At 52.3% G+C, this 13,492-nt stretch overlaps 4 protein-coding genes across 4 annotated transcripts; 3 read left to right on the plus strand and 1 right to left on the minus strand.

Moving 5' to 3' along the window:
- Positions 1-96: 96 nt before the first annotated feature.
- P152DRAFT_479488 (uncharacterized protein) lies at positions 97-2,665 on the plus strand (the record flags this gene model as incomplete). Its single annotated transcript, XM_033681714.1, has 4 exons — positions 97-330; positions 379-756; positions 801-1,039; positions 1,102-2,665. Exons 1-4 carry the CDS (start codon positions 295-297, stop codon positions 2,663-2,665), a joined length of 2,217 nt encoding a protein of 738 aa, XP_033537203.1. The 5' UTR covers positions 97-294.
- Positions 2,666-4,469: 1,804 nt separating this feature from the next.
- Positions 4,470-5,372, plus strand: P152DRAFT_189556 (uncharacterized protein). Its single transcript, XM_033674249.1, has one exon. It carries the CDS (start codon positions 4,821-4,823, stop codon positions 5,325-5,327), a length of 507 nt encoding a protein of 168 aa, XP_033537204.1. The 5' UTR covers positions 4,470-4,820; the 3' UTR covers positions 5,328-5,372.
- A 611-nt stretch (positions 5,373-5,983) lies between these two features.
- On the minus strand, positions 5,984-9,711 carry P152DRAFT_189358 (uncharacterized protein). Its single transcript, XM_033674247.1, has 3 exons — positions 9,191-9,711; positions 8,630-9,143; positions 5,984-8,570 (listed from the first exon to the last, which is right to left on the minus strand). Exons 1-3 carry the CDS (start codon positions 9,481-9,483, stop codon positions 6,165-6,167), a joined length of 3,213 nt encoding a protein of 1,070 aa, XP_033537205.1. The 5' UTR covers positions 9,484-9,711; the 3' UTR covers positions 5,984-6,164.
- A 2,230-nt stretch (positions 9,712-11,941) lies between these two features.
- On the plus strand, positions 11,942-12,590 carry P152DRAFT_189450 (uncharacterized protein). Its single transcript, XM_033674248.1, has one exon. It carries the CDS (start codon positions 12,144-12,146, stop codon positions 12,555-12,557), a length of 414 nt encoding a protein of 137 aa, XP_033537206.1. The 5' UTR covers positions 11,942-12,143; the 3' UTR covers positions 12,558-12,590.
- The last annotated feature ends 902 nt before the right edge of the window (positions 12,591-13,492 follow it).

A 13,492-nucleotide genomic window follows, 5' to 3' on the forward strand; every position in this document is an offset into this window, starting at 1 on the left:
CCAGATCCCTGTTAGAGCCTTGTGGCCTTATGGCCTTATTTGTATGAATCGGAGGAATCCTCCAGCTCCACTTCTCCGCAATCAAACCCCCCAATATCTCTCTGCTACAGAGGACTTCATGTTGATATTCAATGACAATTGTGAATAATTTACCACTCCTTCAACACTCTGTGACACTACCGTAACTACTCCTCACTCTTAGATTGGGCTCTGTCCATCCCTCATTCTCAGCCCAATCCATGGAGTTCGTTTAATGCTTCAAGAGACGCTTAGCAGTGTCAAGTTCAGCCCAGAATGGGTCGAGACGCGTACCTCTTCAGGCTTGCATTTGTAGGTCTTCTAACTTGACATTACCTAGTGTCCTCTGACATTATATAGGGCCGCTCCTACACTGAACCTCCCGAGGATGACGTCCTCCAACGCCATCCCAGTATCCTTTACGACAACTCGAGCAGTCCGAACCCGCAGAATACTACAGCAGCACCACCACGGCAATTCTATGATGATCGTGGCCACTCCGTCAATCGTAACTCGCGGCGGTACGCTCGAGCTCTACGTGCTGCTCAGAATGATGTGCTAGCAGCAGTGGGTGTAGTAGTTCGCAACGGCAGCAAGGAACCCAGAGGACCAAAAGAGGAAGAACTGGCAGCCATGGCTCAGGATGAACATATGTCGGGCCTGGTTATGAGCTATATTGCTCCTTACGTGGAGAAGTTTCTGCTGCATTGGCTTCATGCCTTGAAACACAAGGCTTTGGTATGAACGGTCCCCAATTCCCTACCCCGAGCTAATATCTATAGGTCTATCCTATGCTCTCGAACATACCGGTCATTGCGTTTGCAAGGAGTGAAATATCATCCTATGGTTATCGCCATTTCCTTTTTGCGGGACTCTCAACCTATTTCGTCCATTCACTTCTACGCTACCCTGATTGGTTGTCGTTTGCGTTTGAGGGGCTAGATGCACTTGTGCAAGCTACCGTCTCGTCTTCAAGAAAGAGAAGAGCGTATGATAAATGGAAGCCCATTGTCCGTGACATGTAAGTCTAACTCGCTCAAATATTGTCAGTTAGTGGCCGGCTAATGTTGTGACTCCTAATAGCCTCGAGCACTCCATGAAAATTGTGGCGCTTCCATTCGAGCTGTATTATCTTCACCAGACGCTTGGCGTTGCTCCAACATCATCCTTGCTACCTCCTTGGAAGATATTCTCTTCCACGCTCACATCGCTTGTATGGCCGTTGTCCGGATCGTGGAAAATTTTAACTAGCGGCCGAATCCCCCCCATCCCTCTAGCGCCAGCTTGCATGGGGTTGTTGACGTATAACATGGCGACCTCGATTCTGGTCACTGTCATATTCAGAACCATGCGAGACTCAGTCCTCCGGCCGGCAAGCAAACAGTGGCTTGCAAGGCGGCGTGGCTATAAGAACACCCTATCGGAGACGATCGAGCAATTGTTCGAGGAAGATGCGCAGCCATGGAGGCCATTCACACGCCGTTTCAGTCCCGTATTTCAGTCCATCATGAATACATTGGGTTGGGGCTGGAAACGACATGAACTGACCAGGACTCCACTGGCGGAGCTACCCTCGGATCTCGAGCTCGAGAGGGAGGCAGAGGTCTTAGCTTGGCCGTCTTTCGACCCGGATATCCTCGCTTACATCCCCCCGGAAGCATTAACAAGAGTTCATGGCGACCGTGTAACCTCTGTCATCCATGATGGGATCTCAAACAGAGAATGGGAAACTAACGGGAATATGCCATCGAACCCGAACGCCGCTCCTGCAGCAGGTTCAAACAATACCAGGCGGCCACCAAGACATTCCGCTGCTTCATCAACCACTGATCCACCATCACCGGCCGCTAACAGCGACGCAACCATTCGAATCACCTCCTCGGATTCTCATACTGGCGTGGTAAACTTGGAAATCGGTCTGCCGGATCATCCAGCCCCATCCACTCAACTGCAATCTTCCTCAGCACATCCCCGACATCGCATCAGGCGCACCGTCACCGACACCCCCCGTTTCAACCCCGACCTCTTCACCTCGCCTCCATCTCCCACCCCCGATGCACTATCTATCGACCCCGAACCTCCTCAAAGCCCTTCCGCAACTACTTACATTACTCCAGCAACTCCCTCCTCCGGGGCACCACCCCCTTCAGACGCTGAAAACCGCCCACCAAATTCCCACTCCCTCATGCCTATGCCTCCCGAGGCTACCCACTCCGAAGAAGCCGCCATCCCCGCCATCTACGCACACTTCCGCGCCGAAATCACCCGGCAGCGCCACAAAATCCTCCACCGCCGCATCCAGCACCGCCACCAGCGCGTCACCATGCTATCGCTGTACATGTCCGACAACCTCGCGTCGCTGATAACGAGCAAGCTGGTTAACGCGCTCACGCTGCCGTGGCGCGCGTGGATGTTGCGGGAGGTGGCGCGGCAGGCAATAGGGGGGATGGTGCATCCGGGATATGGGAGGGTGGGGAACGTGGGGTTGGGGTTGGTAGGAGGTGGGGTGGGGTGGGGTTGGGGTGTGATGGGGAGGGTGGCGCTGTTGGAGGCGGTGCAGATGCTTTTGGAGATGGGGATTTGGATGGGGGAGTGGGGGGTGGTGAGGTTTATTGGGTTACGAAGCTTCAGATGGGGGGAAGTTTGAGGGAGGTTTCAAGTCGGCATGTCGTGGTTGTCCATCGACATGACTGCATTGCATAGGCGTTACAGCAACATGATACCCAATTGTATTTGTAAAGGAGCAACTTTAGCGATTAGTTGGACTAAATACGGTACCCTCGCTTTACTACCATGTTCTGATACTAGGTCCACCGTCAATATTCACAGACCAAGAGCACCATTTGCCCTCTTCCAACCATCAAACGATCACAAGGAGCACCCTCGACTCATATCCTTCTCGCAGCCACATTCAGGTTGGCGACCTCTAGTAATGTACCCGCATCCCTATTCAGCGCCACACTGCTACTACGATCATTATTCCAGTCGCCCTCCAATCCCGGCTGTTATGGAGGTGGACTAGAGATGAGGGCAAAGTGGTTCGTAGCAATGGCAGCGGTTTGATTTTCTTCTTGTTCGCACCTCAGCAGCCCTAGCTCTGGAAGAAATGAACACCTCTCATATCATTGTGCAAAGCTGAAGAGAGTCAAGCGGACTTTATGTTCAATGGGAACAGGTGGTGACGCTATACCACCCCCATTCGGGCTACAATAGCACTGAGGCGAAGCCTGAGAACCGACATGGCCTTTGTCAACTTGTGAATGCCGTGCAACTTGAAAGTGTCCTTGATGACCCCCGAAGCTTCATTGAGGCGCCCCTGACAAATCATAGTTGGAGGCTACGCACTGGACAACTGACAACTCGAGGAGCAGAAAACGGTTCAAAAATCTGGACAGATGCAGAAGCCGAGAGAAAATTGACAAGTGAAGCAATAGAATATTGAGAGGTGTTTCCCCATGCATCTCAGAATGTGGACAAAGGTCATGTTCCAGCAGCTTGCCTCTTTGGGTGCGGTGATTTGACGCAAGACTGTAGTATATGAGAGTTGCAGTGCTCGGAATGAGTGGTTAGTTCTAGCTGGACAATAGCATCTACTTACCACATGGCTTGGTCAAGGATATCCCAACCAGCCACTTCGACGGTATTATATTTGCTGCGACGCAGAACGAGACAACTCACGTAGAGTCAGATACTGTAGACACTGCAAGATGTAGTACCGCAAAGTCAAATTCGTTTACCGATATGAGATTAATCGACCTGAGCTGACTGGAGAATCGGACGCGAGGAGCGCCGCCATTTGAATACAAGAGATGGATCTGGGAAAAAACAAGCCAAATTCGCCGTTCAATAACCAAGATATCCAGTGGGGCCTGCTGCCAGAAATCTGTCTTGGAGGGTGTAACATTTCCCCTACCAAGATTGGGAGTCAAATCGTTCCCGATATGACCTCCTCAGACTCGACCAGAGGGCCCGCTGAGAGAGCGCGATGTGCGCTCAATCTGCCGACTATAAGAAACCACAGCCGTGCAATTGGCAGAGTACCAATTGTTTCAATGCTCGTCGCTTGTATCTGGATTATGTTAATGAGATGTCTGATTTAAGCACAAGTATGTAAAGCTTACCATAAGCCAACTTCCACCACGCCGCGTCTCCACCGTCGTGCTTCCTTGCCTTCCACCTGCCTTCCATCACACCAATACCACTCCGTCGTTCTTCTTTCGAAATGAACCTCAAGGTCATAACCGATAGCTGTTCCAACCGTGTAAGACACGTGATCTTGTGGGTAGATTTGCTTGCTTCGATTGATTGGGTGAAGGCTCCGCAGCAACGCTCGTCATAATCGATCCGGGATTCTCGCGGGTAAACTTTCTCTCATCACGAGTCGAGGCGACATGCGACCGTGCTCCGGGCCTTCAATTGGGGACAAAGGTTGTGGAGAGCACCAGGTCGATTGCCAGGGGGACAACCACCCTCGGCACAACTGACCGGGGTGCGAGGTATGTGAATTAGGTCCATGTTGAGAGTGGTGTCGTTGATTGTGGTGTGTATGTAGAGATGAGTATGTTTGGGATATGGGAGAGTGTTTTGCGAGGCGAGGATGCCAATTTCGGAAGTTGTTCAATTGACACTGTTAGATAAATTTTCGCTAAATATTGTGCATCGTATATGTAATAGTAAATGACGGACACGTAAAATTCCGATTGCAAGAGATGAGAAGGTAAGAAAAGATCCAGACTGAAGCGACATGTAGGAATCTAAATACTTGGGCATTGGAGAATGGGACGAAGGAGGCGGAGTCATAGATGCCAGTTAAATGCTGCATGAGGGCCCCCGCAGCACACAGCTATAGTGAGCTCACGGATGTTTTTCGTTCACTTCGTATTCACGAGAACATGTTCCACCCAACCAATCAGGATTTATGGCAGATCGATGGTAGGAAGCTAGGAACTATCGGTGCGTGTAGGATGCTGCCGGCTGCGGCTCTAACGTACATAGCAAGCTCTTTGATTACACTCAACACAGCCTCACTGCTCGCCCAGTTCATTGAAGCTGACACTTGCATGGTGAAACAGCTGCAAATAACAAACCCTGTCCAGATGAACTTCGCTGTTGGGTCGAGCAGACCGAATTGGAAGACCATAGCCACTCCGTCCTCTTCAAGTTACGACAGCAATGACGTGGAAATAGTAGAGGGAGAGTCGGGGGTATGGGTTGTTTCTAGGAAGGGTGTTTCACTGTCAGCGGAAAGAAAAGTGTGGGATAATCGGAATAGAGAGCTCCACAATAGACACAGCACATTAGAAACATGAATAGATGGCATTGACGAATCATATATTTCTACCTATTCTTCTATGTTTTCTCTACTAGAAAGACTTCGATATCAATCTTCCCTTTGATCTCATTGTCTAATCGCTGGGCGGCATTCTATGTCGTAAGCGTAAATTGGACCGGGTTCAGATCTCCATATGGTACAATATCACGATCTCTTGCTTAGTCAAGAGCTCGTGAATGTCCGGGTCCTTTTTCTTGATCTTAACAACCTTGCTGATGTTCGCAGAGCTGATGGCACCTTGTATTACGTCCACACTTCCCGGTCCCGCCTGGCAATGCGTTGTTGATGGTGTTGAGGATTGATGTTAACATAGGACGTACCTCTGGACCCTTGGTGCCAAGTCCAATACTCTGAACAGGAGGTCGTGAAGGGGCCATTCATCGCCAACTGAATCTCCCATCAATTCATCCCCAATGCACCTATTATCCTCGAAGCTACTTCAATACGATACACAGACCAGAGCCACGACAATCCAAGGTATCAATGGTTCCACCACCCTCTCCCCCGAGGTAGAATTAAGATTAAGGTATCTATTAAACTGAAAAAAATCAACAAACAACGCTGCAAATGCTGGCTTGCTCTCCGTAGGGTACTATAATACGGACATTTTCCAGATTCGAAAAAGGTGGATCTGAATTCAGGATATTAGAGAGCTTTGCCTTCCGCCAAATCACATCGGCCCATCCCGTGAGCCATGTCCCCGCCGATCCATCCACCGGTTCCCAAATTTTCCATCTGGTTCGCCTCGTTCCGTCCTTCGATCCACGACAAACCCCCAAAAATTCCCCTCGATATCCAATCCCAAATCAGTAAATCACATCTCCGCCATATATAACCCCCTTAACTCCTCCGGCACCTCGCTCCCTGCGCCCCCTTTCTCCGGACTCCGACTCCGCCCCCTCCTGCCTTTCCGTCTCCTTACGTCCCCCCACCCCTCCTCATCCTCCTCCTCCACCACCGTCACAGCCCCTTTCTCTTTCTTGCTCCCCTTCGTCCCCAGCGCCCGGATCGTCGCGAACACCCCGCTCTTCCGCGGCTGCACCGTGCCGTTCGCGTGTGGCGGCGGTAGCGGCGCCGCGAGGTGTTGGGTGTCGAGGGGAGGGGTCGGCGTGCCGTGGCTGTGGGCGTCCATGGGGAGGAGGGTGGAAGTGCGCATGCGAGGTAGGTCGAGGTCGGGGAGCGGTGTGGAGAAGTTGGTCGGGGGGAGAGCGGAAACGGGGCGGTAGCGCGAGGCCATGCCCATGGTGGAGCGCTCGGAGGGGGCGATGCTGCTGGCGTAGGGTTGGTTACGGACGTTGGGGAGGAAGGAGGTGGAGAAGGAGGCGGCGGAGCTCTGGCGGTTGCCGGGTTGGTTCCAGGCGGGGGGGTTGACCATGCTCATTGTGCGGGCGTAGGGGTTGGATTGTTGCGGTGGCTGGTGCTGGGCGGGGAGGTTGGATGCCATGCTGTGGGGGCGGTTTAGGTTGGGGTTGGAGTGGTTCATGTGGGGAGAGAGGTAGGCGGATTGGTTGGGGGGAGGGTTGCCGACGCCGGGTTGTGCGCCCATAGCTTGGTTCTGCTGCATCGTCGCCATCATCATCGCCATCATTTCGTTGCTGCGGTTCATCGCGTCGATGAACATCTGCATCTGCGCCTGGCTGGTATTCGGATTCGCCATCATCTGCGACATCATTTGATTGTTCATGGGGTTCATCATCGGGTTCATGCCAGGCATGTTCGGTGGCATCCCCATCATCTGCTGCGGCATGTTGGCTGGGAGAGCTTGTTGGCCACCCACGCCCATGGCGGCGTTCATCTGCGCATTAGGACTTCCCCGTCGAAGAGCCCGTGCTCGTTCTTCCGAGTCGATGACGCCGACAAGTCCTCCGGGTTGGTATCCAGGAAGCGTGGCGTTAGGATCGTACGTGGACATGCGTCCGCCAGCAACCGATGGTGCACCGCGATTTGCTCCTCCGCCGTTTGCACCGAATGGATCGGCGGGAAGGTTGCGAGCGAAGACCGGGAGAGTTGAAGTCCGATTGCCACCCGAGTTAGATTGGTGACCGGCAGCGGAACTGGGTCGTTGAAGCGGCATTTGACTTCCGCGGCGATCTGTAGGGACCCCAACGATCGACGACCCGCTTCCGATCATCTTGCTCGGCGGTCGATTCTTGTGTGGGAATCCATGAGCCATCCCAATTGCAAGCGGGACATCGTCGTCCTCCTCATCGGATAGGGACCCATCTGGTGGGCTGGGACCTCCAACATTACCATGATCGGCCGGGCGGCTCAAGAAAGCAGGACCACTCAGGTTAGGAGAACTCAAGCTCATACGGTCGAGACTCGGTCGGAATTGGCTAATCGGTCGGGTCGGCGCTCCCTGGTCTCCTGTCGTCTTCTTCATCTGTTGCCTGAAGACCGCAAGTTGTGCCTCCTGCTTCCGTCGGTGAGCAGCTGTCTGCTTGCTCCGTTCAGCCTCATCAACCTCCTCGTATGTCTCGGAGTTGTCGCTATCGGAATCAGCGTTGTCCTCGGGATAGATGGTATTGTGCTTCTTGTAACGCTCGAATTGCGCAGCCGTCATCACTTTCTTGCCCTGCTCTTTCTGCACTTCGGCGTATGCTGTTTCATCCGAGAATTTGATCGCTGCAGCAGTTGCGGTACTAAACAGCGAATCATCTTCCTCAGGGGCGGCAGGCAATTGTTGACTTGAGTTGACTTCCTGGACAGCGCGAAGTTGAGGTCTCGAGTGGTTTATTGGGGGGCTTGGTTTTGTCGTCGAACGATTTCCGAAGAGGTCGTCATTGGCATCGGGCCCTCCACTGATGGCATCTTGTGCGCCGAGTAATCGACTAGTCCGAACGGAATTATAGACAATCTGCGCATCTCTATCTCCCGAGTCTGGAAGGAAGCTTAATGAAGATCTTTGCGATGAAGGTCGGCCGTCATTCGAGGCGCTCCGAGATGTTGCCCGACTAGATTTATTGAACGCCATTGATTCGTCAGGTTTCAGGAAGGACTCCGAGGCTGGGCCGTTAGAGCGGTAGGGAAAGGACTCCTGGTATGGCGAGGTAGATGTGGTGCGTGGCATGAGCCCATCATGCGAATCGTGGCTCTGATATGAGCGAGGAGATGAAGCGATATCGTGAGATCGTCGGTCGTAGTTTAGAGGCGAAGGGGTATTAGCGGCACGATTAGGAGAAAGTAGACGAGCTTGGGCCGGGAGGATTGGTTCGGATTCCTGGAATGCGTCAGCACTGCTCTGAGATGTCAAGAGTTGGGAATCCCAAGGAGACTTACGGAGCGAATGGCGTTGTTCGGGGAAGAGGGAGCATGGGGCTCATCAGGCAATATGCCACTCTTGCGCTTTGTCAGAGTTGCGAACATGTCGCTTAGGTCCGATCCAAAGTCCGTGGATGGGAGCGAGTCTTCTAGCTTGGGAGGTATGGTAGTGCTTGCGTAACTACTACTGGTGACTGCACGGTCCCGCGTTCCGTCCCGCGTTCCGTTGCTGACTCGAGCTTCTCTTGGACTAGTTTGCTCCGGGAGAGGTGGTATGGGAGTTGAAGGTTGAGGTTTGGACTTGCCACCTAATGTCCAGGTGCGGGCCGATTGAATAAAAGATTTGTGTTCGGAACCATGGGAGGCGGCGGGGAGTTTAGCCGGGAGGGTGTGGTGGATGTTGGTCCGTGGAAAGAGTTCGTCGTCGTGTTGCGAAGGGAGGGTTGAGCTGGAACTCAGACGGGCGGACGAGGAAGACGTGTCGTAAACCTTAGATAACGCCGAATTGGCGGCACTGCTACCGTTACTTCCCCTGGTCTATGTCAACAATGAAATTGCAGTCTCATTCGTATGACTAACCGGTTATTGGGACTCGACTCGTCGTCGATCTCCTTTCCCTTGGGTCCGGACGAGCCAAAACTCAGCCATGTACTCGCCTTTTCGACTTTCGGTTTGCGCGGAGCGATGAATTGCGAAACGGGCCTGTCGACCTCTGTGCGAGGAATGACACGAAATGACCCCTGCTCGGTCGCTGGTTTGGGAATGGGCTCCGGAGTCTGGCGCAACACCGTGTTCTCTTTCTCATCGAAGTCGTCTAGCGCGCTCCCTGTGGATTTCCTCCGGGCAAAGCCCTTTGGCATTTTGATCGGCATTCCGACGACTCGATCCCACCGATGGTTTGAAAGTGCAGTACGACGGATCTTCAAGTTCGGCAGTGTAGATATGACCGAAGATGTCTAAAAGGGTCGACTCATGGAAATGAAAGGCTTCAAGGTAAAGTTACAAAACGCTGGACCAAAAAAGAAATGGGCACGGTCGTTGAAGTCGCTCGAGGGTCAAAAACAAGATGTGAGGTGCCGTGTTTTGGTTGACAGGTATGGATCGGAACCGCAGGGCAGGGACGGGAGAACGTGATGAAGCCGAGGGCAGCCTGCAGATGGACTTGGATGTTAGTACGGACAATGGACGGGACTGTTTGATTGTTGCGAGATCGGAAACGTTCTGTGCGATGCAAAACCGAACCTCCGGATGGAGGGACAGGAATACGTAACGCGTTGGCACATCCACCCGAAAGCAGCGGAAGGAGAGCAAGCGACAAGAGAACGTGCTGAGATGGACGGATGGGTGCAGTTGATGACGAACGGGGAACAATAGTGGAATATCAATGGGTAGAAGTTCAATACGAAGCCTGAGACGGCCGCTCTCGCTCTTCAATACGCAGAATTCGAGAAATGAGGGTTTGTTTGAGGCAGAACGTGCAGAGGATGGTCCGTCTTCGTTGGTCTAGACTCCAGAGAAGGGAATGGAAACAGGGACTTGCCGAAACGTAAACCTCGTGCAGCTGAAAATGGAACGAGCCTGAAACGAGCGACGGCTATATAGAATGCAGTCGGAGAAAGAAACGAAGCAACACGACACGGTGCGGGATAGGGCAGAAGTAAGGGAGAGATTAGAAGGACGGGAAGAAGCAGAGCGACGAAGAGGACGATGATGTTGATGATGATCAGGAGTTTTGTTGGGCCAGGGACCAGGAAGAAATCACCTCAGTCAGGTCCTCACGGGCCAAGCTGCCAAAGAATTCCGCGAAAAAGACAGCGCCTGAGAGAGAAAAATCGCTTGCTCTCTTCGCGCTTGTGTAGACTGTGCTGGACTTGTGCTGCGGAGACTCTCTTGGTATTAGTATTATACTCTTATTTGGTAATAAACGCGGTATTCCGTGCTGTCTGGACCGGTATTCGGTGGCATTCCCACCACTCACGCCACGCTCTAAGCCACACACAGCTCCCCCGTTTCCTCCAGATCCCCTATTTATTAATACCCAATTCCCCAGGCGGGCGATCCTGCCAGAGCTGCTGCCCCAAATCAGATGTGCAAGCAATCAGGACATCTGCGACATGACGGTTGTTGGCTTTCGCTAAGAAGTTCCCAGTTGCCCTGAGGAGCGAATATTAATTATTAGCACATGCAGATTGCAGAGTATTGCAGACAGCCCAAGGATTAGTTCACCAGCAACGGGAAGCGGATCATTGTTGGATTCGGCCTGGAACCCACGATCTCCTCCCGTCTAAAAAGGGTCCACGATGGTTACAGCTTGGCGACGATCCGTTCGATCGTCAGAAAATAGATTTCTCCTTCGCGTCGGCCGGTCGGCCACTCGGCGTGTCCAGTCCGTTGAGGACCATGTCCACTTTTTGGGTCGCTTTTCATAATTACACAGTACGATCCGAGCAGCCTCAACTTTCAAGGCCAGATGCATTTTCCGTCACACCGGATTGTTGGCCGGCCGCAGTACAGCTACGATGGCCTGGTGGATGCATGAGAGTGCAGCGATGTAGCCGCAAATGCAGGGAGGAGTGGAAATTCTTGTGGCGACGCGTTCAATACCCGGAGTCCGGTCTTTCTCAGTCATGCTGATCATACACAGATTTACCCACTCTCGCAAGAGTACTCCAGTCTCCAGCTGCTAACGTGTTGATTGTGAGGGGAAGGGAGCTCCGATCTGATATAATGTGGACAGCGGTATTTGAATATTTGGACTTTGGACTTTTGATGTTAGACTTTGGAGACTTGCGCACATTCTCACACTTTGCTAGTGTGCTCACTGGTGCTGGACTCAGAACTCATGCTTCCAAAGAAAAAAAAGGTACGGAGTACAGGTATGTTATCGTCAACACAATACGTAGCCCTCCATCAGCCTCATGTCGTGCACTCCAACCATCCAGCTTCCGAGCTCGATTCCAGATGCTCGCTCGGTCCCGCGGTGACATATGAATCCTGAACCTGGCCCTTTTTCCCCCTGTTAACAGCCTCACATCGTGAAAGCCCGCAAGGCGCAGAGCAAATTTACGGACCCTGCAAATTCCACACGGACGCACCAGGGGGTTTGCGCTCCATATGACGTCGATCATATCGCGCGTCGATTCACTCCGTCAACGAAACATTTGCATCTAAACGACATCCGTGATCCGACATGTCTTTGAAGACAGTTTTGTTGCCAGCCATCGGTTTGACGCACTCGCAGGAGAATTCCCAATCATCCGGTACCGCCACAGTTACATTCCTCGGGCTCGGCATCCCACAGGTTGTTTACTGGCTGAAAAGGGGCCTTGGGCGGAGTTCCAGAGCCACACCCGCAACATGAATTGCCACCAGACACCCTCCAGAGTCCAACATCGTTGTCGTTTTCTTTGCGTCTCCTTGGTCGCTCATATCGCTTCACATCCGATCTCGCAAGCGTTTTTGAATCGTCTCCAAGTCTTCTTGAATCTCGTCATGTTTCCCGTGTCCCCTGTTTTTCTCCGCGCCAAGTTTCATGTTTGATTGCTTCTTTGGCGCACTTGGCGCTTCGGGAGCCAATTTCTTGCAAGCCACATGCCGATCACTCTCGATAACTCGATGCTTTCTATTGACGCTCGTGCATCTCCCCGATCGAAACCGTTCTCTTTTGGTCTTAGCTCCATGTTTTTCTTTGTGGCGTCGTCGTGAATGCAATTATGCAAGGCACTTCTGCACTCCTGCACCGAGTTGCATAAGAAGTTCACCATCCACTCCTGGTGCGGGGTTTTGGTCATGCGATTGCGTTATGTTTGAAATTGTTCGAAAGAGCTTGGAAGTGGCGGTGGTGAGAATGCCGGGAATATCCTTCGCAGTTTCAGGAGATCCGAAAGGCTACCCCTGGGTGTCCCAACTACCCCAGGTCCCAATTCCCAGCGCCAATTTGGCCTAGGCTTCGCGGTACAGATGGAGAGGCGACAACACCCCCAGTGTTGAAGTTGCCATATTGACTCATTGTCATCTATGGACATGAAAGAGGTCCCGCAAAGGCACACAGGAGGTCCCGCAAAGACACCCACGAGATTTCGCAAGGACACCCACGAGATTTCCCAAGAAGGATACCCAGCCGATTTCGCAAGAATGACATGCAGTTGGTAGTCCCAGAACTGCCCTGCTTTCGAATGATGCCCTAGCATTTTGGATCCTTGTCCTGGCCATTCGAGTGCCTCTCTGCCGGTGGGTCGGAGTCGAGATCTGCTGCAAAGTGACAGAACTTACAAGCATACACAACGCTGGATGGACGAAACCATGGCCGCGAATTCTCAGAGGTATTCAAATATCATGATGTTCTAAACCACCATAGATGGCGTGGGTTTGCTAGGCTCCACCTTGATTGGGAACAATAAAATGGTTATTTGACGCATATACGTAAGTTTTGGGGGAAATAACTGTCCACGTCCATTGTCGCGTATCGATAAAATGATGAAGAACCAGCTCATGTTGTGGATCCAACAACAAGTTCAGGGATCGAGTGGATCCATCATGATTTGCATATGAATCCGCCGTAGACACTGGCTTTCGGTTCGTGTAATGGCTGGTTCTCCGTGGGATCTAAGAACGTCCTGTAATCTGGGCGTGTCTATCTCTAGTCCCGTGTGGATGGATCACACTCGTTTGCTTCCGCGATTTCCAAGTTTGAATGAATGCAAGGCCGAGCACACAGCGCCCATGTCCAGCCTTTCCAGGACCGGATATTCCAGGTTCCCGTGTGGATGACCATATTCATCTGCTTCTGCAATTTTCAGGTCTGACTAAAAGCAAAGCCAAGCACACAGCATGCGTGTCCAGATGTTCCAGATCCGGATGTCCCAAAATGGTCAAAGACTC

This window comes from Eremomyces bilateralis (assembly GCF_010015585.1).
Source record: "Eremomyces bilateralis CBS 781.70 unplaced genomic scaffold P152scaffold_3, whole genome shotgun sequence".
NCBI classification, from domain to species: Eukaryota; Fungi; Ascomycota; class Dothideomycetes; order Eremomycetales; family Eremomycetaceae; genus Eremomyces; species Eremomyces bilateralis.